At 37.2% G+C, this 25,636-nt stretch overlaps 3 protein-coding genes and 1 non-coding gene across 7 annotated transcripts in view; 1 reads left to right on the top strand and 3 right to left on the bottom strand.

Annotated features, from left to right (window-relative positions):
• ap2b1 (adaptor related protein complex 2 subunit beta 1) overlaps positions 1-3,212 on the bottom strand; it is a 47,860-nt gene extending 44,648 nt beyond the window's left edge. Inside the window, exons 1-5 of one of the 2 annotated variants that reach the window (XM_052101900.1) lie at positions 3,119-3,212; positions 2,639-2,693; positions 2,397-2,502; positions 2,114-2,249; positions 1,209-1,454 (exon numbers count right to left, since the gene is read on the bottom strand). In XM_052101900.1, coding sequence (XP_051957860.1) covers positions 1,209-1,454; positions 2,114-2,249; positions 2,397-2,502; positions 2,639-2,675 — 525 coding nt within the window. In that variant the 5' untranslated portion in view covers positions 2,676-2,693; positions 3,119-3,212. The remainder of the gene's footprint in view (positions 1-1,208; positions 1,455-2,113; positions 2,250-2,396; positions 2,503-2,638; positions 2,694-3,118) is intronic. The other variant, XM_052101909.1, reaches the window with a different exon arrangement.
• A 206-nt stretch (positions 3,213-3,418) lies between these two features.
• pex12 (peroxisomal biogenesis factor 12) lies at positions 3,419-7,841 on the top strand. 2 transcript variants are annotated; one of them, XM_052108797.1, is made up of 3 exons: positions 3,419-3,750; positions 5,179-5,714; positions 6,796-7,841. In XM_052108797.1, exons 1-3 carry the CDS (start codon positions 3,625-3,627, stop codon positions 7,178-7,180), a joined length of 1,047 nt encoding a protein of 348 aa, XP_051964757.1. In that variant the 5' UTR covers positions 3,419-3,624; the 3' UTR covers positions 7,181-7,841. The 2 variants fall into 2 exon arrangements, with proteins under 2 accessions (XP_051964757.1, XP_051964747.1); XM_052108787.1 differs by having other exon boundaries at positions 6,790-7,841.
• Positions 7,842-10,502: 2,661 nt separating this feature from the next.
• On the bottom strand, positions 10,503-10,600 carry LOC127633996 (Z30 small nucleolar RNA). Its single transcript, XR_007969297.1, has one exon. It is a non-coding gene; the product is annotated as a Z30 small nucleolar RNA (small nucleolar RNA).
• A 4,286-nt stretch (positions 10,601-14,886) lies between these two features.
• On the bottom strand, positions 14,887-24,646 carry orai2 (ORAI calcium release-activated calcium modulator 2). 2 transcript variants are annotated; one of them, XM_052093229.1, is made up of 4 exons: positions 24,520-24,646; positions 20,381-20,426; positions 19,417-19,652; positions 14,887-17,822 (listed from the first exon to the last, which is right to left on the bottom strand). In XM_052093229.1, the coding sequence occupies exons 2-4, from the start codon at positions 20,418-20,420 to the stop codon at positions 17,250-17,252; spliced, it is 849 nt and encodes a 282-aa protein (XP_051949189.1). In that variant the 5' UTR covers positions 20,421-20,426; positions 24,520-24,646; the 3' UTR covers positions 14,887-17,249. The 2 variants fall into 2 exon arrangements, with proteins under 2 accessions (XP_051949189.1, XP_051949195.1); XM_052093235.1 differs by lacking the exon at positions 20,381-20,426 and having other exon boundaries at positions 24,520-24,636.
• Positions 24,647-25,636: the final 990 nt, after the last annotated feature.

Below are 25,636 nucleotides of genomic sequence, written 5' to 3'. Positions count from 1 at the left end.
ATCTGGGTTTTTTAGATTTAAAATTATTTTACATATATGCTCAGTTGACAACTTCCCCCTGTGGTGCATTTGTAAAATTTTCTTCCACATCTTTTTTTCCTATAATGAGAAGAACTTGGATTTCTCTAACCAGGTTGCCTTGCATTCTAATATAGAACATATCATTTGAATCATGTTGGAGTACATTTAAAAGTAAAACAAATCTAATCGTCTGTAATTTTGATAAAAGTCGATTTTTTTTATGCCATATAACCAGGGGCAGAATGGCCATAGGGAGAACAGGGACTTTTCCCAGTGGTTCGCCCGTGAACCAGGAGTCAAACAGCTGGCGATAAGCTGCAATGAGCCACAGCGTTATGCCAAACGGGCCGTGACTGGCTGAATAGGGCCGCAAAACTCCACTCATTAGAGGTCCAAACAGGCCTTAAAATCAAACCCAACCCATACCAGAGACTGTGTGACTGAACCCTACCAGAGCTGAAAGGGACTGACAGATTTATAGACCACACCCAAAATCACTCACTCTCTTTATAATTTCTTCTCCAATCAAGTATTTTTGCAATAGGCTGCATTTTATGAAGCATCAAAGGCAACATTGGAAACGCTATTGAAACAGTAAACATACACTGTTTTAATAAAGCATGATGGCCCCTCAGTACACCAGAGCAGAATGGAAAAAAACACTGGCTTACCATTTATCAAGCACAAAATCATTGCTTGTGCAGATCAATCTGGAATCATGTGTAACACTGTAAAAGTCATATAAAGTCCTTTGCAGCCTGAACTTCTTCACAACGTTGAATCTTTGTGATGAATGAAACAGAACGCAGGTGCCTCAACATGTGTTTTGGAAACTTGAAGTACTTTTTAACTTGACATTTGTCTAAACATTTTGCGGTCCTACACGAAATGCTAAAGAAAGATGGAGACATGGTGCAACAGATAAAAACGTCCGTCAAGTGCATGATTACACAGGAAAACAAGGAAAAAAACAGAGCAGATGCACGCGCACAAAAACACATTCAGTGTGAATGGCCCATATATCGTTCATTCACGCGTGCGCGATGCAAGTTAGGTAGGCCTGTTTATATATCATCAATTACAAACCCGAACCTGAAGTACCTAACAGTTTCTCAGATCCCGTTAGGCCCAGGTCGGGTTGCAGGCCTCTACCATTCATTCAGTGAAACAACAAAAGTTTGTCTAACCATGGGATTGGAGTCAGCGATCAGATCCCTAAGAGAATCCAGGAAGCCCTGGTCTTCCACCATCTGGGCGTTGATGTCATGCAGCTTGGCGACACACACCGCTGCAGTCTTCCTCACATAAGGGTCTTCATCCTTCAGACACTTCCGCAGAGGCTCACACAAGTACTCAGTGATCTTATCCACACGGATGCACCCCATAGTGCGCACAGCCAGAGCTCGGATCAGTGGGTTTGGATCCTCACAGTCCTGAATGAGGGATCGGAAACTTTAGACAATGTGAAGGAATTGCACAAAATCAATACTGACAACAATTGCATGCCAACAAGGAGTTAAGGAATAATTAGGATTTCTGGTTGTTTCTCAGCATAACCTACATTACATGCCATCAAAAGTCTTGGAATATGATGCACAAGTTGCATGGACTACTTTGCCTCCTTTATGAGGCTAGAAAGCTATCCACTCCTATTTTACTGAAAAGAAGAACTGGGATATTCTTTAAAATGTACACTATTCCTTTTAGATACCCAAGTATTCAACTCTAACTTCTGAACACATTGAGCACATGTACATGCATGTTCTTACACGATTATGCTTAATAAGCTGACAATGTGTGTCAGCATTAAGCGGCATTCCTTTATCGATGTGAGGTCATAAACGCCGTCAGAATAAATCGATCGACACAGGTAGATTTGGCCCGTCACATCGATTTCAAGTTGCATGTTAACACCTTAACTGCCGTTCAAACCAGCTTATCTAAATTGAGATTGTGCATTGACATGTGCATGCCTCTTCACGGTTTGACGTCAAAAGTAGAGAATAACGTGAAAATTTCAAATCTCATGTACATACACGTAAACGTGCTCAGTGATTAAAACTGAACTAATATCAATAACGGAATGTCTTACCTTGACAAAGCTGTTAACAGCCATGATGGCCATGTCAGGTTGGCTCTTGGCATAGTTCATAAGGTACAGGTAAACCAGCTTTTTCAGCTCCAGGTTATCAGTCTGCATGCAGTTCACCACATCTGGAAATAAAGAACTAAAAAAGCAGGTGAAAACATGAGCTTAATTGTCATACTAATATTAATTACATACTGTATATAATGCATCCCAATATCGTTTCAGCTTTACAATAACGTTGTATATTGCATTTGGTTGTGTAATGGTGTAAAATGAGCTGCCATACCTGACATCCTTTCCCACAGTCATAGCTGCGATTACTTTTTTCACAGCTTCTTTCCTCTTCTCCTTCTTCTCATTGTTCAGTTCGGCCTTCAGCTCAAAGATCTCACCTGAAACATGAGGGCAAAAACATGATTTGTGCTCATTCGATATGGCCGATATGCTGAGAGCGGGGTGCCCGATATTTGTTGAACTATCTCCCAACCTAAAAAATAAATTGGGTTTAAAAACTGTAATTTTACTTGCCTTTTTTGTTCGTGGTAAAGTACTTTGAGTCAGTCATTCTGACAGCTTCTCAGATCTGAAGAGAAATCAGTCAATTACATAAAGCACTTAACATGTCAACGTTTGACATACATAAACAGTAATCACTTAAAAACACACTTTATTCGCAACTAGCCATTTTATAAAAGTGCATACCACTGTAAAAGAGATGCAATGTAATACGACATGATGTCCTGAGGACAGTTGTCTAGTTTATATCCTACATGAGCACACAGTAACAAACTGAGGAACAGTATGTATCATAAGTAATGTTTACCTCAGATGTTTAATGACTATTATGGTTATTAATTGCGCGTGACACCAAAAAAATGACCCAGCTATGCTAAGCTAGTGGAAACCCTGGAAGCAGGAAATTTCTCGACCGAAAAAACGTAAACCCGTGTGCCATGCCCAAATGTTATTTCAGACAACTAATTAAAACACTAAACAACAGATACACACCGAGGATATGAGGATATGTGGTTTATGTAGATGTAAGATGCGGACGGTTGCTGCCACAGATTGGTCGACGCGCACCCGGAAAAACAAGATGAAGGGAGGTGATTTTTTTATTCAATTTATTTATTTGTATTTTTTATTTGTAATTGTATTTATTAATTGGTTTGTTTTATAATTGTAAATTTGTATAATGCTTTATTTTGTATTAATGTATTCGCTTGTTTATTATATTCAAAAGCACAGACAAAAGTGAAGGGCGGAACGAAAACACAGGGAAGATGGTAGAAGTCGGAGGAACTCAGTTGTTACACAGAAAATGGACGGGACAAACAAGGATAGACGGTTGTGAAATAGAGTTTTTTTGGACTAAATTTTTATAATTATTTATTTTTGCAAAATGATAAAAACGCGCATTGTGAAAAAATAAGCACGCGTTTTTTTATTGTCACAGTCAAAGTTTTCAGTATTTAATTGATCTGCTCGCAAACAACTGCACTGATCCATCTGTGATGGCGGAGCGAGGGGCACACTTGACAACCGCAGCTGCAGCTGAGGACAGACCGTCAATATTTGAAGTTTTAGCTCAGGACTCTTTGATGAGTGCTGTCAAACCTGCCTTACAGCATGCTGTGAAGGTATGCTTACTCAGTACTCATTTTATTTTAATGTTTCAGATCATCTTCTTCAGATAATGTTCTTTCTTTTTTTATAATTTTTTTTACTCATTTTGCAATGATTAATAGTTAAAATATTTGTAACGACCCTTACAAAAAAAGTACAGTGAAGTAGCATGGTAGTCAGTAGTATTGTGTCAGATGGTAATACCATGGTACTATAAAATAACACAAACAGAAGTATGGGAATTATGTGACCAAATGTTCTGAAACATCAAAACTTACATGTTTTACCCTAGATTTTAGCAGCCTGAAAGTATTTTTAAAGTGTATCAAAGGAGGTCCCATGAATGTTGGAGACGTGTTGCATTCTTATCCTGTCTAACTCATATTAAAGGGAAAATTCTCTCATCATTTATGTTTTTATGCCATTCCAGATGTGTATGACTTTCTTTATTCTGCTTTTTCAAGTGGCTTTTATTTTGTGTGTTATGTTATATTAAAATATAACAGTGTATATATTATAGCATTTTTATTGTGCTGAACACAAGTTCAGATTTTTAGAAGAATATTTCCACACTGTAGGTTCATACAATGCAAGTGAATGGAGACCAAAGATTTGAAACTCCAAAATCACTTAAATGCATCTTAAAAGTAATCCATAAGACTCCAGTGGTTAATCCATGTCTTTGGAAGTGATGTTAATTGTGGGTTAGAAACAGATCAATATTCAAGTCCTTTTATACTATAAATCTCCACTTTCTCTTTCACTTCCACATTCTTCTTCTTTTAGTTTTGGTGATTCACATTATTTGTGCGTATCGCCACCTACTGGACAGGAAGGAGAATGTTTAGATATTTTACTAGACAAAAATAATAATTAAGAAATACATTTTTGCAGTTTGGAGTCTTTTGGATCACTTTTATTCTACCTTTATGTGCTTTTTGGAGCTTCAAAGTTCTGGCCACCATTCACATGCATTGTATGGACCTACAAAGAATATTCTTCTAAAAATCTTCGTTTGTGTTCAGCTGAAGACATAAAGTCATAAAAAACTGTGCCATTTAAAGTTTTGGGTGAACTATCCCTTTAAAATCAGTTTTGCATAAAATTAATGTATAGGCCTAATATATATTTATCTCAAAACTAATTTAAAGCGTTTAAGCATAAATCTTTGTATAAAAAGGTTTAAAAGATAGTGAGAAATAAATTCAGTCATTTGTCAATTTTTACTGGTGGTGTATGCCATGGTAGTACAGAATCATTACCATATATACATGTACCATGGTATTTATTACTTGGTACGCCGGGGTTCTAAAAGAATACATGGTGCTTCCATGATAATTGCCCAAAAAGCTATGGTATTACTATGGTCCCATGTCTAAAAACCATGGTAGCATCAAAGTACTTATTTGGGTAGTGTAAAAAAAACATGCCATTCTCCACAGATCCTCGCCACATCTAACCCTGCTCGTTACGGAGTTCTTTGGAGGAGGTTTGATGAGATTTATGCCATCCTGGATTTGCTGTTGCAGCATAATTTCCTCTCCCACACCAGCGCATCATTTTCAGAGAACTTCTATGGTCTGAAGCGGGTTGGAACAGACAGCACACGTCCTGCCCACTTGGGACTCCACCGCAGACAGCACTTGCGCTCCCTGCTCCTCTTGGCTCTCCTACCTTACCTGCACACCAAACTGGGAAAAATCCTGGCTCGACAGAGAGATGAAGATGACTTCTCTATCCGCTTACCGCAATCCTTCACACAGAAGTTGTACAGGGCTTTTTTGGCTGCATACCCATTTGTGTGCATGGCCTGGGATGGCTGGGTATTTTGCCAACAGCTTTTGTATGTTTTTGGCAAAACAAGGACACATTCACCCCTTCTGTGGCTGGCAGGGGTTAAATTGTCATACCTCACAGCTCATGACATCCGCAGCCTTGATCTGAAGCCATCAGGCCTGGCTCTGAGCCCTAGTCAAAGGTGAGTTTATCATATGTGTGATCATTACAATCATCCAGAATGTGAGTCTGTACTGGAAGTCTGATATGACTATTCAGTAAATCTCACAAAGAAATTCCCAGAAAATGAAAAGATATAAATAGATTATATAGCATTTAATGAAGAATTACATTTTTAAGATTTGTGATATTTTTGTTTTTTTGTCAGCACTTTTTCATCCCAAATTATTATTATTACTGTCAGGGTGTTCTATTTCATGGATTCAAATTTTCAGAAATTGGTAAAATCATAAAATGGCACAATTTCTATTCTGAATATAACTTTTTCTAGTTATGCTAAGCTAAAAATATATAATTGTATAGAAATTGCACTTTGTGATTGCAGTCTCATTAAATTAATTCTTAAAATTCCTTATCCAGTAAATTAATTAGTCCAAAGGTGTGGGAATTGGGAATTCTGGCATGATCTGTGATCGTATCATGGTAATAGAGGGCAGTAATTATTCTTAAAGGAAAAGTTCACTCAAAAATCCCCTCATGCCATCCCAGATGTGTATGACTTACTTTCTTCTGCTGAATGCAACTTAAGATTTTTAGAAGAATATTTCAACTCTGTGGGTTTATAAAATGTAAGTGAAGGATGACCAAAACTTTGAAGCTCCAAAAAGCTGGAGACTGCTCTCAAGAGTTATAGGAAAAATAGTTATATTTAGGTTTGTTCTCTCCGAAAACCAACTGGATCACTTCAGAAGACATGGATCAAACAACTGGATTTTTATTGATTACTTTTATGCTGCCTTTATGTGCTTTTTGGAACTTCAAAGTTTTGGTCAAAAATTTGTCTTCAGCAGAAAAAAGTCATATGCATCTGGGATGGCACGAGGTTGAGTCATTACATTTTGGGTGAACTTCCCCTTTAATTGTCTAGAAAATGTGGTCTTAAAAATGGGCTTAAGTTTCTTTATGCAAAATATAATTTTTTCATTTGACTTTGGGGTGACATGTACTTGCATTTCTTGTTATTCACCCCTTTGCTCATGGTGAGTATGCTACAAAGTATTAAAAGATTTGCTTAAAACATTTTCTTTCTTTGTCAGCATTAGAGAGAAACTTCAGCACCTGATCTCTATAGCCGTTGGTGGTGTTGCTGTTTCTCTTTCCACCAGCCTATCGATCGGAGTGTTTTTTCTGCAGTTTCTGGAGTGGTGGTATTCATCAGAGAACCACAGCACTGTTAAGTCCTTGACCTCTCTTCCAACCCCTCCACCACCTCTCCACTTACATAACCAGGACACTTCACCCACACACATCAAAGTCTGCCCGCTCTGCAGGAAAGTGCGCACCAATGAAACTGCGCTTTCCACTTCAGGCTATGTGTTTTGTTACAGGTGTATATATGTGTATGTCAAAGCCAACCACAGATGTCCCCTTACTGGCTATCCATCTGGACTGCAGCACCTCATTAAAATATACACACCTGATGGATAGACTTGCCATAGTGTCTAAGGCAAATACTGTTCATTTTATTCCAGGTACCTTTTTCATTCACTAATACAAATTCTCTGATTTTAAATGATTATTTCTGTTTCAGTTTTTATCCAACAGAAAGCTAAAAGGTTTGTGGTATTAGTTCACTGTGAAGTGGTTATCATCCATCAATTTGTTAAATATGTAAATATTTAATTTGGCTGTGTACATACTGGATGTAATCCTCTGTTAATCATGCTTGTACTCATCTTTTACAAATATAGCTCTGTCCCAAAACAGTTTTGGAACATTTGCTCTTTATCTAATGCAACATTACCTCTGAATGAAGTCTTCTCTTTTAAAACGCTTTATTATTGAAATATAATGCTAAAACTGTTGATTGAAACCTGAATTTGGAGATACTGTAGTGCACGCACACAGTAAAAGAATCCGACATAATTGTCAGATAGACTCAATTTTAAAGCTAATTTCTTCAGTTATTGTGTTGACTTCTAAAAGTTTAAAGTACTTGTTACTCCACCCTTGTAAATTGGACCAAGTATTTGGTGTATTGGTGGGGCTGATACGTGTTCTTATGTACAAGTGAAGATCTGCTTAATAATTTTTAGATATTTTCAAGAACATTATGAACAGCTGAACAAGTTTATTAAAAGGTAATAATCACTGATATTTTGAGTTCGTGAAATTTATTGTATGGAGTTAAATGGAACTTACAATACAACTTGTTAAGTTGGTACAACTAATTTGCTTGAAGTGGAGTTACTCACATTCCCTTAAGTTTACTCAACTTTTAATTTTTTTGTGTAGCCTTTCACATTTACCCATTCAATTATTTTAGATTTGACATGTTCCACGTCTGTAGCTTTTAAACTCAAATGTGGTCAAACTAAGAAGAAATATATAGATAAACCAACACATTGACCACTTACAGGTGACGCGACTAACAAGGATCTTCTCCCAACAAGGCCACATGTCAAAATCTGGGTAGATTAGATGGTGAGCGAACAATCAGTTGTTAAAGTCAATGTGTTGAATGCAGGAGAAAAGACCTGAGTGACTTTGGCATGGGCCAAATTGTTATGGCCGGACAACTGAGTCAGAGTATCTCTGAAACAGCAAGGCTTGTGGGGTTTTACCAGTAATGGTCCAAGGATGGACAAGCCACAAACAGGTGACAGGGTGTTGGGCACGCAAGGCTCATCAATGCACGAGGGCAACAAAGGCTATCCCGTCTGGTTCGAACAAACTGAAGGTATACGGTGGCACAAGTCATAGATCGTTTTTATGATGGTTACAGGAGGAATGTATTACAACACACAGTGCATTGCACCCTGCTGTGTAGCCACAGACTGGTCAGAGTTCCCATGATGACCACTGTCCACCATCAAAAGAGTCTACAATGGGCACTTGAGCGTCAGAACCATAACTTGTAGCAGTGGAAGGTGGTCACCTGGGCCGAGGAGTCCTGTTCTACATCACGTGGACGGCCATGTACTTGTGCACCGTTTACCTGAGGGAGTGATGGCACCAGGATGTACTCTGGGAAGATGACAAGCTGGCGTAGGCAGTGTGACGCTCTGGGCAATGTTCTGCTGGGAAACCCTGGGCAGCCATTCATGTGGACATCAATTTGGCACGTGCCACCTTAAACATAGTTGCAGACCAAGTACACTCCATGGCAAATGGTATTCTCTGATGGCAGTGACCTCTTTCAGCAGGATAATGCGCCCTACCATACCGCACACATCGTTCGGGAATGGTTTGAGGTACTTGAAGAGTTCAGGGCGTTGCCCTGACCTCCAAATTCCCCAGATCTCGTTCCAGTTGAGCATCAAATATAGAAGCAAGTGATATTATGCAAAGATTTTGTGTCGGTCATCTATTGCAACATTGTGAAACAGCAAAGCAATGCAAAGCTAACGCCTTCCCTCCCATAGATTTACAGCAGACTCAAGTCCAGATTAAGCAGCACAGACACATCAAGGGTTTCGGTCCACTTACAGCCCTCAAACTGTAAAAGATATTTTGCATATTGGATTACTAACTTTTTTGTAGCATCTGGCAGTTCTGTGAAATTATACAAGAAATATACAATGTTGGTTTATGTGTCTAAAGTACACAAGTGATAAATTCTGCACAGACAGGAAGGGGAAAGCAGATTAGTGGAGACCAAAACCAACAGATAAAAGTTTGTTTGCTAGCTGTTTTATCTGGGTTTGACATTAAAAGGGATAGTTCACACTAAAATGAAAACTCATCATTTACTCACCCTCATGCCATCCCAGGGGTTTATGACTTCTCTGCATAACAAAAAGATTAGAGGAATCTCAGCTCTGTAGGTCCATACAATGCAAGTGAATGGTGACCAGAACTTAGAAGCTCAAAATAAAAGGCAGCATACAAGTAATCCATACGACGAGCCTTCAGAAGCAATATAAGGGTGGGTGAGAAACAGATCAATATTAAAGTCCTTACTATAAACACAAAGAATGTGAATAATCAAAAACGATAGAAAATGAAATTGTGGTTTGATTTAAAAAAAAAAAAAAAAAAAAAAGTACTTAAAATATTGATCCGTTACATTGGCCTATTCAAAGACAAGCCTGTGGTAACTTACAAATGAGAATTAAAATCAAGGGCTTTTATTTATTTTAATTATAGGCCAAGCTATCATTTTTCTTCACCTGTATAAAATCGGTTCTATTATAATGCACTGGTTTTGTTTGCCTTCAGATATTCCAAGAGCTCATAAAAACAAAACACCACATTTAAAACAAACCAGTATGTCCATTAGAAATGAAGTCCCAATTCACTAACATGACAAACATTCTACACATGTTTATTTACTGTATATAGTCATTTTATTCTAGTAATATAGCTAATAATAATAATAATAATAAGCGATAAGATAGGGGGCACCAGATTGCAAAGTTGTCAGAGGTCCCAAAAATACTAACGGCACCCTTGGGCCCAGGGCATTTTTAATATCACCCATGCTGACGTTGGAGGAGTATTTTCACCAGAGGGTTCACAGAGCTGATGGACTGATACTCCCAGTCTAAAAATAGAGTCAAGGAATCTTCCCAGACTCATGACTCACTGAAAGGTTCCTGAAAGTCTGCTCGATTATCCACATTTGTTACAGGCTCTGTGTGAGAGACTAAAGAAATGGTTCCGGTTGTAAAATCAGGACTGCACTTTGCACTAATGATCACAACTACAATTGAAATCAGGTTTCCTACATTTGTACATATTAAATTGTGCACACTGGGCTTCAGTTTATCAGACTTACTAGAGAATGGATTCAAACATGAAACTGTCTCAGCTCAGAGAGAAGATTAAACTCAGATCAGACCTTGGTCATGGATGCCAAAGGGCAAAGATACCAAGTCAGATATTCTCATTCACTCATCATCACCTCAGGGCTGCTTGCTTTAGATTTGTACATTAATTTTGCCAATAAGTGTTAAATAAATTGAAAGAAATATTTTGGCAGACTGAAGCCTGCAGTCCAGTCAGTGAATGATTTAAAGACAATTTTGTAGGAAGGTACCACCTGAAGGTAACTGGTTTCAGACCAGCTAACAAGGCAAATCATGGCTAAAGAGCTAGAATAAATAAGTGAACTGTAAAGACAAATCGATGACTACCAACCAGAAGGCCGCATCTCAGTAGACAGGCTGTCATGTAAATATTTGCTTCACACATGCCTTAATTCAGTCCTACCTCTGAATGCTGGCTGAGAAAACAACACTTTATAGGTTTTGGGCACAGCCTATATAGTTTTCCAGTGACTAGTGAGACTCTTGGTGCACACCTGTTCACACTTCATCATCATTAGCCTGTGGCATAAGGCAGCTTCACCTGAATTTGTAATCATGCCCTGGGGATCACTGTGGTAATTTACAGAACCAATTAGTGTCACTCAGGTCAAAAGAGGTTGTAATAGGTAGTTCTCCAATGCTTTGCTGTTTAAATGCTTATATGTGACTCATGAGATTATTTTCAGGACACTTAAGCACATTTTACCAACAAATTCTCAATACCATAGTCTGGATGTTTTACTTCACTATTCCCATTATTTTCAGTTATGATTCTCATTACCATAACACAGTATTTTTTTGTTTGTTTGGTTTTTAGAGATCAAAAGATGCTGTTGTATAATTAGTTTTTATTAAAATCAGCAAAAATGTCAGGCAGTACCAAGGGAGTGCTACACAATTTAAAAAATATACATATTTTTTTCTTGTTGTGGTAAAGAGAATATCATAATGACCAGGGTCAGAAGTAAAGGGACAGTTAATCCCAAAATGAAAATTATCTAATCATTTACTCACCCTCATGCCATCCCAGATGTGTATGACTTTTCTTCTTTAGCTGAACACAAACGAGGATTTTTATAAGAATATCTCAGCTCTGTAGGTTCATACAATGCAAGTGAATAGTGACCAAAGATTTGAAGCTCCAAAAAAACACTTAAATGCAGCATAAAAGTAATACACATGGCTACAGTGGTTAAATCCATGTTTTAAGAACTGATATAATAAGTGTGAGTGAGAAACAAATCAATATGTAAGTCCTTGCCCAGTAGGTAGCTATATCCACAAAGAATGCAAATTGCAAAAACAAAAGAAAGTGAAAGTGGAGATTTATTGTAAAAAAAAAAAAGTACTTAAATACTGATCTGTTTCTCAACCAAACTTATTATATTGTTTAAGCAGAGGAGGATTAATCCACTGTAGTCAAATAGTATAATGTAAAATATCCTTTTATTCTGACTTTATCTCCTTTTTTAGAGCTTCAAATCTGTGATCATCATTCACTTGATTGTATGGTACTACAGAGCTGAGATATTCTTCTAAAAACTTTCTTTTGTGTTCAGCAGAACAAATAAAGTCATGCACATCTGTGATGGCATGAGGGTGAGTAAATGATGAGCGACTTTTCAATTTTGGGTGAACTATCCCTTTAAGGAGGCTTGGGGCAAAAATACCTCCAAGAGTGGATGCTTACCATTGGTTCCTATTACTATTTCAGAATAATGTTCATCATTCAACACAGTTGAAAGTTGTTTTTAGCTTCAAGTAAACTAGAAGGAATTTTGTAGTTTCTAATGAAAAATGTGATGTTTACAGAGCTTTCCAAATAGGCTATATGTAAAACATAAAATGTTAAATTAAAGTAAAATTGTCATATCAGATGAACACTAATGCAAGTACCATACTTATGGACTCCTGTTCCTCACTTGCAGTGAAGATCAGGCTGTTAATTATCAGGCCATTCTTAAAATGCTAAAACAGCCAACTTCATGTCAACTAAATTACAGCAAATATAGCAATAACATAAATCACAGCGAGAGAGCCAATTTATACTCTTTTTCTTTTTTTTTTATCTAATTTGAAATGGCTTTTTTCAGACAGTGTGTAAACTTACCAGCAGCAGCTTCAGTTCATGTGTTCCTGCCAGTCACAGCTGCTGTGAAATCTGACCATTCACATGTTCCCTGCAGCGAACTACGATACTAACCAAGTAAACTTCTAAAGTAGATACCAAGCACATTCATTCTTTTTTTTATAATTATTTTTTATTAAATCTTATATATATATATATATATATATATATATATATATATATATATATATATACTCACTTAAAACTATACTACACTACTCTCTCCACGCCCCACCCGAGTGCCAGAAACTCCAAATACTTGCCCGATTTCCAGTCAAACTGTCTTCCCAATTACACCTCCTCATAAGCCGCCACCCTCCCCATCTCTGTGCAACACTCTGGATATGGGGGTGCACCAGCTGACCTCCAACCCCTGTCTCCAACCTGCCTGGAGATCATCACACAGGTCAGAACCCAGTTCACCAAATGGCCATCCCCCACATCGATGACTGCCCCATCACCCAGAACACAAAATCTGGGGCAAATCGAAACCTGAGTGCCTACCAAGTCAGACACAAAATTCTGAACCGTCAACCAGAATTTCTGGATCTCAACCCACCACCAAATACATGGGCCATGACACCATCATCCGATTGGCATTGCCAGCAGGTGGGTGTGTCTTTAAGACCAAACCTATTCAACCTAGAGGGGTCCAATAAAATCTATACATCATTTTGAATTGCATAAAACGCACCCACGCATCTCTAGATGCAGATTTAATGTTTTTTGGAATCCTAGTCCACACACTAAGTTTAAATCTTTCTCCCATAATCTCTTGATAGAAGTTAAAGCTCTGTCCCCCAGACTCTGAATTAACAGGGAGTAATACACTGATGCCGCATGACCTTTTCCAAAAGCAGTAATCACCTCTCCTAGAGTATCTGCTGATTTAGGGGGGTGTACGCTACTCCTAAAAACAGTACAAAGCAGGTGGCGCAGTTGTATATACCTATAAAACTGAGATTTGGGGATCCCAAAATGTTTAGCAATATTTTCAAAGGATCTCAACTCTCCACTCTCATATAGGTCACCGAGCTTATTAACCTCCTTCTCAATCCACTCTGTCCAGCAGAAAGGGGACTTATCAATACATAATTTGGGGTTCAGCCATATGCTCAAAGCAACATTTAAATAAATGTCAGAATTTAACACTCTGGACACTTTTGTCCATACCGAGTGCAAATGTGGGATAACGGGGTGTACCTTAACTTCTCTGGTTAGTTTGATAGAAAGGCTTTGCAATGGTGAAATAGGGGCAAGAACTTCCTGTTCAATATAAAATCATCGAGGGGCTCTATCAGATGGAAGCAACCAATGAGCCAAATGTCTGAGACCGAATACATATTAATAATACAAAATCTTGAGTAGGCCTAGCCCAACTTTGTCAATCGTTCTATGCAACTTATTGAAATGTAATATGGGACGTTTACCATTCCAAATGAAGGACTTCGCTATGATATCAAATTGCTTGAAATAAGAGAGGGGGACATCTACAGGGAGAGATTGTAGGAGGTGGTTGAATTTTGGAATACAATTCATTTTAATAACATTAACCTTCCCAGGGATGAAAATTTCATCAAAAGTTTGGGGGGGACAATAAACATAACAATTCTCAAGAGTAATTTTTGAAGGGGACACCAAGGTTTTTTTTGTTGTTGCCCCATTTCATTTGTATTATTTTATTTCTTAAACAATTATTTTAAGAATATATCATTATATTATTTACAATACACATATTTTAATGATATTTTAGGGGGGGACAACCCTTAGATAAACTTGAAAATATCACGTCAATTCTACATTTGCACTCAATCCAACGTAATGTAATAATGAATGCTCTAGTTTATAAGTAAATTATTATTTATGATGGTTTGTTATCTTTATAATGTGTCATGTTTAATCCTTAACTTGTTTTGTGAGGTCTGATGTTTATTTTCTACTCAAAATTATATTCATGATAAAAAAAATAATATATAATAAAAAAAGTAAATGGCTCATCAACATACAAGGTTTTGAAGTAAACAAAACAGGTTGTGTTTATTTGACATAAATTAACATATAAGTACAGACAGAGTGAAAACAACATGCTACACAAAACATTTCCATAACAGATGGCTACATGTACTTGATGGAAAAAACATTAGCTTTTGCACAAGATATTAATTTCTTTTCTCTACTGATAGTGCAGGCGCAATGCAACAGGAGGATAAAAAATGACCCAGTTATTTATTTTTTCTCACACACACACACACACACACACACACACACACACACACACACACACACACACACACACACACACAAAACAGCTGTTTAAAGCCCCCCACAACCAGAGCACACAAGTTTTGGTCAAAGTTTCCTTGTTTGAGCGTTCACACATTGCAGGTGCAATTGAAAGTTCAGCACAATGACATTAACATACTATCAATACAGCACTACTGTAATTACAATACAATAATGCTTTGTAGGTTGTAAGGCATGAAATTATGTCTTTAACTCTGCATTGTGAAATACTCTACTGCATACTCTAAACACAGACAGGACACACAGATCATTTCCATGGACTACACTACAAGTGCACTTCAAAGTTTTGTCTGTTCAGCTATTAAAGGCAGGCAGAAATTGGTCCGACTTCTTTCCCACTGGAATGTTTCCATCAAATGGACATACTAAATATCAGACAATATTTTGCGATTGACATAGGACTGCCAACTCACACAGTTCACATTAAAGAGTTTCAGCTTGGCATGCAATGCAAGCTCTTAGCTTTTCTCAAGTATATTATAACTGTGCCCATTTAAAGTAATATCGTTATATAAACAATATTGGAGCAAACAACTTTTGACCCTGGTTATTTCTGGGTATTATCATCAACAGCGTAAACTTCTAGTAACACGAGCAAATAACATTCAATTTGTGCTTGACAAGTGACAGTGCATTATAATATACATTAAATGCAAATTTGTTAATAAAATCTAAAGTGAAACTTAAGTGTGCACTGTGCATGTTTAAAGCATCTACATTTCACACCTAAGCTAAAAATGAGCGCACTACGTAGTATGAGTGATATTTCTTTCTTAGGTAACAGTTCAAATGAATCTTACATGGTTATTGAGGAAAATGCAGGCACAACAATTCTGCAGTTAATAATATTACAGTTTTGGGATCCACTATCAAACACAGACAAATACCAATAGTATAGGGTGAATCTCACAAGAACGGTCAAGATATGTCCGGGCCACTTTACCACAAAATGTATTTAGCAAAATAAAATGAAGCCTAGTTTTAGAACTATGACACTCTTTTGTTTTTTTTTTTTGTTTTTTTTTCTCGCATTGTAGCATTTATTCAAGACAATAAAGCATAATAACCCCCTTCCAATTCTCATTGTCATTACTGTAATATATTACAAAATAATTAAATATTACTTAAATTGTTAAGTACATCACTCCAACAAAAATGAAGTCATTACCTTAATTTAATTTGAGAGTTTTTATAAGCAATTTAATTTCATTCATTCAGATTAAGTCATTTTCAATAAGACAACATAACTTAGTTGGATTAGGTCAAATGAATGGACTCTAGTAGGTTTAACTAAACTTCATGGTTAGTCAAACTCAATTTAATAAATTAATAATTTTTCTGTTGGTTCAATTTAATTAATTGTATTAATCATTATTATATGCCACGTGAGCATGTGTAAAACTGTTGCACTGTCAATTTGATAGCAACTGCTTCTGGAGCCAAGCAGCACTTAAATCAAACATCACTTGAACGTGAAAGTCCATCCTCGACCTAAGAACAAGTGCCAATCTTAACCACAATGGTAACCCTATTATGAAATTCATAATGGAATTATTTGTTGTAGTGAATTTAGTCGGTAGGAGAAGGTCATTATTATTACAGTAATGTGAATAATGAGAATGAGAATTTAGAAATAATCATGAAAATAATGTCATAATGCCAACATCTTTACGGTCTTAAATAGGCTTAAATATATTATTTTGATTTTAAGATCAAATATGATCCGGACATTCACCCAGTGTGTACAGCATACTTTTTTGTTTTTACGAAAGCAAATGAAAACTCATAAAGGCATGTATAGCATAAAGCTGTATATTTTAGTCACATATTCTGGCAGTGTAGGTCTTGAAGCTCTGATCCTTAATGGAACCAAGACCAACTCTACTTGTCGAACTCATTTGGCCAAATTTAAATGTGGCACAATGTAGATCAGGCTGGTTAAGAAACCATCTAATAAACACAAAACAGGCAAATGATATTCAAGCACACTGATGTATGACATTCATTTCGTATAGTAGAAGCAGAACATCTAGAAAATGGCACATAAAGACCCGGCCAAATTACCTACAGCCTAAAGAAATATAAATAACTAGCCCTTGCTGTTGAAATCTTGTAAACTTCCCTCTTTCCTGTAAAGCTTTCTCAGTTTCTAAATGGAAAATCCATCCACCAGGCAACAAGGCATCTTCTCTCAAAAGAAAATATGCCTGAAAAAAATTATAATAAAAGACTCAAAAGGAGCATAGATTTAATGTGCTTGAAAGCTTAAAGAATCAAGCAATGGAACACTGTGCAAAAAGAGCATCCCCAGATCTCACACTGCTTGCAGGCCTCGCTCATGGCCGTCCAGCTGTACCTTGATCTTGTGCAGTTCTTCAATCTCCTGGTGGTGCCGCTCTGTTTTGTGCCGCACCAGTGAGCGGTAGAAGTGAATGGTGAACACCACAAAGATTAATCCAACAGGCACCATGATGATGGTGGAGGCCAAGGCCGCCTGCCACCCGCTGTGCCCGGGTTGAACTACAGGGGTGCTACAGTTCTGCTTCAAGGCTGCCAGAACTGACGTGGATTGTGCTCCAGAGTCAACTGGCAAGAACTTTATCCAGCAGAGGAGCACCACCTCTGCCAGAAACAATAGGATTCCCAGGGCGGTGGAAAAGCCCCAGGCGAGCTCAATATAGTGGTGCATCCTCTCATGGGGAGATTCGGAGACGGAGTTGAGGTTGTGGATGTTGCTTACGGCTTCGACGTTGGGCAGGATGCAGGTACTGATGAGGAGGGCGAAGAGGTGGACAGCCACAAGCACAGTGGTGCATACACTGAAGGCGATGAGAAGGACACGTGGGTAGTTGTACTGCATCTCGAGCTGCACTTCCACCATGGCCACCTAGTCATGATCACATAATGAAGTGGAAAGAGGATGTTAGAAATGAGGTTATTCTAAGGGGCAGTTCACAATGAACACATTTTCGCATACGCCTGTGCTGTTTCTTTGCCGGTCACGGTTTTGACCTTTTTTTTTTGTCTCGCGCAAGGAGCTCCACTTTTCTTAGATGGTGTTTCAAGTTACAAAGAATTTCAACTTTAAAAAAAAACATCGACACTTGTGTTACAGGAAGATAATCTGAAGATAAACTGGTGGATTGGATCCTTCTTGTAAGAAAAAAAGAGCTTAAATAAGCTTCTTGTGTACATATTAATTTTATGTAATTTTATCCATTCATAGCATATTATATTTATAAATCAAGAAGGGTCTCGTTATTCATAACTTTGTTGCTTTGTCTACACTGATACCTGCCACTGTATTTACAAAAACAAAACAAGACCAAATAAAGCTTTACTTTTAATGTAACATTGTCTACTTGAAAATAAATATAATAAATGCGATGTGATCAAACACTTAATAGATTTGGAATATTCAATAAATAAGAGCTTAAACACCAGATTTGAAAACAAGCTTACATGCTGACACATGCCGAGTCCGGACTGCTTTATGTAAACAAGATACAAAACTCTAGTGATGTAAATTCAGGAATCAATTTATTGTCATTGAGCACTTACACAGATGTACAAGAGATAAAAAAATATTTTACTGAAGAACATATACAAATGGTCAAAACAGCCAGGTACATATTAGCATGTCATTTGACTGTACCATAGCTTTTAGCTGGCCATCACTCATCTGTATTACTTCAGTAACAACAGGATATATAACCTTACAGTTCCTTGATTTATCTTAAAAGGTGTGATCAGAATGCACCCAGCTGAATTTTTTCCCCAAATTTTCCTGGCTACGCATCTCATCCCTTCTTTTCTTATGAAGTGCTCTGATGTCCAGCTCTTTGTGTTTGCGTTGGCCAGATTACATCACTATACCTGGTTACCATTTAAAAATCCAATCAACCAGTTTATATGCACTGGTTTATTTACTGAAGTTTCGGAAAGTAAAAAACAAAAACGTGTACTGCATTCATTGCATACCTATTTTTCATTGCATTTTTCCATTGCATTCATAATTATTTTTCTGTGTTAAACATTTTAAACTATTAATCGCAGAAATTAAATGGAAAAATACATTTCCCAGACCTAGTTATTATTTAAAAAGTTATCTTTTGTGCAGTCTTAATGTAATGAGTGGGACAACTGTTCGAGATGGATTCAATTCTGGTTATGGGTTACAGATGTAATTCCTGTGGGTGGGTTTATTCCTCTATGTAAACAGTTGAAAGAGTTGAAAAGAATTTATATAATTGTAATAAGCAATTTGATAACTCATCTTCACACATTGTGTGCATTAAGCTTTCCATTTAAAGTTCCACTTTTAGCAACTATATTCTGATACATTCACTGATCTACAACTCAAATGGAGTACACAATAGTCATTGTCTTTCTTTTTTGGATTAACAAAATTCAAAAGAACTGCATTTGAAGAGTCACACACATTTAAAGGGCTCCCACTTAACACAGAATGTAATACTGACCATTGCAAAGCCTGAAAGCAGGGCTGAAGTTCGACTGGAGGCTTTGAGCTTTGCCCTGCTGAGGTAAAGTTTTCTCCAAGAGAGAGCCTGGACAGAGTGGTGGTTGGAGGTGACCAGCTCCAGATAGCTGCGACGAACCCAATCTCTGTAGTCCATTCCACCTCCATCCTGCAGCCTGTCTGAGCACCCGGGAGCTGGGGAGCCCATTGGCACATTGAGCTCACTGCTCATAGTAACTGTGAATAATCGGTATATAGAGTTTGTCATCGCAATTTCACATACAGATTTCATAACGCAAGTTTAAATGATTTAAGAAAATAAGATCTTCAGTGGGCCCAAATGTATTTGGACACTTCAGCCACACTTAACACGATGTATGAATGTCAGTCCATTAGATAACAAAATATCAAACCAAGTGGCACTAATCTCAAAGACAGCACATATTTCAAGCAAAACATTTCATAAAAAAGACCTTGTAAGGTTTTAAATGATAAACCAATAGATATACATTTGCAGATGCCACACGGTTTGATATTTTTTGTCACACTTTATATTATGCATCTTTAACTACTTTGAACTAAAATACATACAATACAATGTATATTTTGTGTAACTACATGTTGTTATACAAAATTCTCACAAGATTCACATTTGCTGCTACTGAGCTTGAGGTAGGTGTAGGAGTAGGGTTAGGATTTGGGATAGGTGGTAAGGTTAACGGTGTAATTAAAGTACAATTCAACAACACAATAAGTACATTGTATCAAATGCTTCAGTACATGTAGTTTAAGACATCTAATATAAAGTAGGTCCATATTTTTTATCCAATGCAATGACATTCATACATTTTTAAGTCTGGGTTAAAAAAAAAAAGTCTGGCGCCATTGTATATACGTATGTGCTGAGGTATATATTGTATGTGGCCAAAGTTAGAAAAAAAACAAAAAAACTCAGCGATAAATACCTGATTGGCTTTGTCCTTCTTTAGGACTGTCTTTCCTCATACATATCTGGTTAACACAAATAAAATAATTAGTAATAAAAAAATCTTAAGGGATTTAGATATGAGCAGATACATTTTACAGAGCTGTGATATGAAAGACAAACACTATCCACTAAAAAAAAAGAACCAGAAAGAGGCATGGTATTGACAAGGTTTTTGGAAGTTCTATTATATATTTTTTTTTCTTCAAGATTACATTTTCTTGAAAGACTCTGAATTAGCATGTACAGTTGAAGACAGAAGTTTACATACAATTGGGTTGAAGTCACTAATTTTTTTACAACTCCACAGATATAGCAAATTATAGTTTTGAAAAGTCGTTTTGAACATCTAGTTTGTGCATGACATGAGTAATTTTTCAAACAATTGTATCTAGCCATATTGTTTCACTTCAAATTGACTATATCACAATTCCAGTGGATCAGAAATGTACATACACTAAGTTAACTGTGCTTTTAAGCAGCTTGGAAAATTCTAGAAAATGATGTCAAGCCTTTAGACAATTAGCTTCTGATAGATGGTGTACTGACTTGGAGGTGTTCCTGTGGACATCATCAGAAAATCAAAAGAAATAAAAACTCAGAAAAACTATTTTAGACCTCCACAAGTCTGGTTCATCCTTGGAAGCAATTTCCAAACACATGAAGGTATCACGTTCATCTGTACAAACAATAGTACGCAAGTATAAACACCATGGGACCACACAGCATCATACCGCTCCGGAAGGAGACGCATTCTGTCTCCTAGAGTTGAACGTAGTTTGGTGTGAAATCTGCAAATCAATCCCAGAACAACAGCAAAGGGCCTTGTGAAGATGCTGGAGGAAACAGGTAGAGAAGTATCTATATCCACAGTAAAATTAGTCCTATATCAACATAACCTGAAAGGCTGCTCAGCAAGGAAGAAGCCAATGGTCCAAAACTGCCATAAAAAAGCCAGACTAGGTTTGCAAGTGCACATGGGAACAAAGATCTTCGTAATGTCCTCTGGTCTGATGAAATTTTTGGCCATAATGACCATTGTTATGATTGGAGGAAAAAGGGTGAGGCTAGCAAGCCGAAGAACACCATCCCAACAGTGAAGCATGGGAAGCATCTCAAGACATCAGCTAGGTAGTTAAAGCTCGGTCACAAATGTGTCTTCCAAATGGACAATGACCCCAAGCATACTTCCAAAGTTGAGGCAAAATGGCTTAAGGACAACAAAGTCAATGTATTGGAGTGGCCATCACAAAGCCCTGACCTCAATCTGATAGAAAATTTGTGGGCAGAACTGAAAAAGCGTGAGCGAGCAAAGAGGCCTGCAAACCTGACTCAGTTACACCAGTTTTGTCTGACCCACTGGAAATGTGATCAAATAAATAAAAGCTGAAATAAATAATTTTCTCGAGTTTTATTCGGACATTTCACATTCTTAAAATAAAGTAGTGATCCTAACAGGGAAGGTTTTCTATGATTAAAAGTCAGGAATTGTGAAAAACGGAGTTTAAATGTATTTGGCTAAGGTATATGTAAACTTCTGACAGTAAAAAAGCCATGCAAGCATTCGGAATTTTGTTTACTGACCAGGTCCGTGTATCATCCGATCATTCGATTATTCCATTTAATCTGGCAAACCAAAAACGAAATAACGAATCAATGTTTTGTTTTTCTGTATGAACCAAATATTAAAATTTTCGTTCGTTTGATTGCTTTCAGCTCGAAACGGGAAATATAATAAACAAGGAAACCAAAACGAAATAATGGGTTGAATATACGTTGTCTTTATTTTTCTTTATTTGTTTTCCTATTTCCCACGGTGGAATCAATTCTGTTTCGCGCATGCACAGTGGATAGTTTCAAAGGAGTAGGTCGCTGAGCGCCAAAAGCGTAGGGTTCGGTCCCAGTTGGTCAAACTTTCCAGTTCAAATGGCACTAGGCGCAACATGAAGCCTTGGATGTTTTATGAATCTGGTCCCTGGAGCACAGATTTTATCAGCTGGCAATTTTCATTGCACATTTAAGAGTGCAAGTTGCAACTATTATTAACAATAATTGAAAGCTGAGGCTTATCAGTAGCAGTAACAATGAACATAGGCCTATGTGCAGTTATGTCACCAACACTCATTCATTATGGAATATTATTAACAGTGAGGACACAAAAAGTGTCCACATCATCTCAAGCACATTTATCGTCCAAAACCATTGTCAAACTGAGGTTATGTACTGTATCAGCTGAATGAGCAAGCTTCCAGGAACTGTTACTACTTCTTCTTCTTCTTCTTCTACTACTAGTACTACTACTACTACACACACACACACACACACACACACACACGAATGTTGTTACGTATCAGCTCACTATTTTAAGTGGGTATACGAAAATATCTGACCATTCCTTGTGGGTATATATCGTATAGGCTACCTGCGTATCATGTAGACTAGTGATAGGTCTAGTATGGGTGACCATATTTTGATTACCAAATACCAGGACACTCGGCCCGGCAAACAGATACTCAAATGATACTCGAAGTTTACTCGAAGATGCCTTATTAATTTCAATACATTTAAAGTAGGCTATGCCTCCTCTGTATGGATAGAAAATTGTTATATTACAAGACACAAATTCAGCTTCTCAGAGGTTACTCAACATGTTTTATTATGCCAGGTTTCAAAAATAATGAATGAAATAATGTCTCTTCTGTATTAGAAAAATAAATATATAAATAATAAATGACTAAAAGAAATACCTCCAAATTGAACAAAAATAGCTCTCACAAACTTACAAAAACGAACTAACAAAATATATTTATATCTTTAGTTTTCTTCCTCTTTATCCTGTTTTTCTTCCTCATCCTCCTTGTTTGCCCATCTATATTTGGCTGTAGAGCTGATCTTTCCCAGCAGTTTTTGAAAACCAGGACATTTTCATCACTTTATAAAAAACAGCCAGGACGGCCAGGACAGGACGTGAAAACAGGACATGTCCTGGGAAAACAGGACTGTTGGTCACCCTAGTTTAGTATGCAACATGTTTTACTTTTTTTTATATCACGTAACGTTACCTCATTTATTGCTCGAGAGACAGCAATGTCAAGGTCTGAATCAGAAGTGTGTCCTTTTCTCCGCATATTATGCTTGGCAAGTAGTCTCCGGATGCTGATCTCAGAGCTTCCACGCTGGACACCCATTTCTTGCATCTTTACTGAGATCTCATGATATGGCATTCCATTCATAAACATGTCCTCAATAAAAGACATGTATGGTTCGAGTGCCATTTGAACTGGAAAGTTTGACCAACTGGGACCGAACCCTACGCTTTTGGCGCTCAGCGACCTACTCCTTTGAAACTATCCACTGCGCATGCGCGAAACAGAATTGATTCCACCGTGGGAAATAGGAAAACAAATAAAGAAAAATAAAGACAACGTATATTCGACCCATTATTTCGTTTTGGTTTCCTTGTTTATTATATTTCCCGTTTCGAGCTGAAAGCAATCAAACGAACGAAAATTTTCATATTTGGTTCATACAGAAAAACAAAACATTGATTCGTTATTTCGTTTTTGGTTTGCCAGATTAAATGGAATAATCGAATGAATACTACAACACTTTTTTTTGCAAGGGTTTATTGCTCAAATCACACGAATAGTCACTGTAACATACAGTGAGGCCACAAAGCATTTCCTATGTTTTCGACACTCGTCATTATTTCAAAAGAGCATATGGGTTATGTTTAAAGATGAATGTATCTGCGGTGCATTTGGTTATTTAAATGGAGAGCAAATGAGCGCCACGTCAGACGCAAAGCCCATCATCAGCCTGACACCAAAATAAAACTGCATGAAAAAGAATCGAAAGCCAACAACTGCTGTCTAAATATACACGTCCACTAGACATGCATTTCTATGGAGAAGTTGTCTTTTTAACTTGCAAATCGGAGCCATACACCATGAACGCAAGGCCACATCTGCTTATCTCTCTATAGTAAACACAACTTCCCTTCCTGAGTATCAACCACTGAACCTCTGTTGGGTTTCAACAAGAAAGACAAATAAAAGCATCACAGATCACACGTGCACAGCTGTCCTAAATTAATGACGCCGCTAACACCCCACTCACCTCTCCAGCCAACAAGTATTTGTGCAGTATTTTGTGTGAGGCGGATAGACGGAGTGTTCGACGTGTACAGACAGCTCTACCGCACACTCACGTTTCCGCTCGCTCTCTCTCTCTCTCTCTCTCTCTCAAGAATGTGTCACATGATCCCCTGCTCTCTCTAAGTGTGTCACGTGATGATGGGCGTAGCTCCTGAGTTCACCTTCTTAAAAAAAAAAATCTTCTTAAAGGTGCACTCAGTAATTAAAAAAATTTAACTCTTAAACACATGAACCATCATTTTTGCAATACATGTAGGAAATCACGAGCACTCACATTAAAATGAAGACTCCAGTTATATCAGTAACCTTATAAAAGATGTTTTATTCTACATGGAGAGGGTCCACACATGGGGGCTGCCATGTTAAAATCACATGACCAGCCAAATACTACTCCCTTAGTAATACTTCTCTCAGTAACTGTCCTGTTATTTGACACTTTCACTCATTGATTAAAGTCATCATGACTGAATGTGAATAATACATTCCTACAATGGCATTTGTAACTGACAACTATCGATTTTAAATGATGCTGCTTCCAAGCCGCTAGATGTCAGTCCAAGATGACACAAAGACAAAAGTTACTGAGTGCACCTTTAACTTCATTATTTTAGGTAAATATTATATTCATAAATGTGATGGTCAAAGAAGTTATCAAATTTGAGTCAGTTTAAATTTTAGTTTTATAAGTATCTTGAAGTATAATAGAGCCTTGCATGTTTAACCATCTTAGTGACTTATTTTTCTGTGGCTTTTGAATAAGTGTATTATCTGAGACTCTTTTTTTTAATACCCCTTTGTATAAAGTTGTACTTCTGTGTTTTTTTTCTGCATTCTGTCTGTTTATTTGTTGTTGTTTGTTCCCAGCCGTTGTGCATCTGAACACACAAAAAACATTTAGTTCCCAAGACAAAATGACAGCCATTAAAAATAAATGGTGAAATAACAAAAATTAAATCAATTAAAATACTTGAAAAAAAAGAGTGTTCAGGCGCATGTCCATTAATTAGATGAGCACATATTTGCATGTGTCCTTGCGCGTACAAACACATAAACACACACACACACACACACATTCACAC

Source organism: Xyrauchen texanus, chromosome 3 (genome assembly GCF_025860055.1).
Source record: "Xyrauchen texanus isolate HMW12.3.18 chromosome 3, RBS_HiC_50CHRs, whole genome shotgun sequence".
Classification (NCBI taxonomy): domain Eukaryota; kingdom Metazoa; phylum Chordata; class Actinopteri; order Cypriniformes; family Catostomidae; genus Xyrauchen; species Xyrauchen texanus.
This window is presented reverse-complemented; position numbering and strand designations above follow the sequence as displayed.

Excerpts from the sequence above, each read along its gene's own strand:
- pex12 (XM_052108787.1), top strand. The coding sequence starts at position 3,625 with ATGGCGGAGCGAGGGGCACACTTGACAACCGCAGCTGCAGCTGAGGAC. Across the intron at positions 3,751-5,178 it reads CCTTACAGCATGCTGTGAAG|ATCCTCGCCACATCTAACCC; the intron begins GTATGCTTACTC and ends CATTCTCCACAG. Across the intron at positions 5,715-6,789 it reads GCTCTGAGCCCTAGTCAAAG|CATTAGAGAGAAACTTCAGC; the intron begins GTGAGTTTATCA and ends TTTCTTTGTCAG.
- orai2 (XM_052093229.1), bottom strand. The coding sequence starts at position 20,420 with ATGAGGAAAGACAGTCCTAAAGAAGGACAAAGCCAATCAG. Across the intron at positions 19,653-20,380 it reads AGAAGGACAAAGCCAATCAG|TTACTATGAGCAGTGAGCTC; the intron begins GTATTTATCGCT and ends GATTATTCACAG. Across the intron at positions 17,823-19,416 it reads TGCTTTCAGGCTTTGCAATG|GTGGCCATGGTGGAAGTGCA; the intron begins GTCAGTATTACA and ends GATCATGACTAG.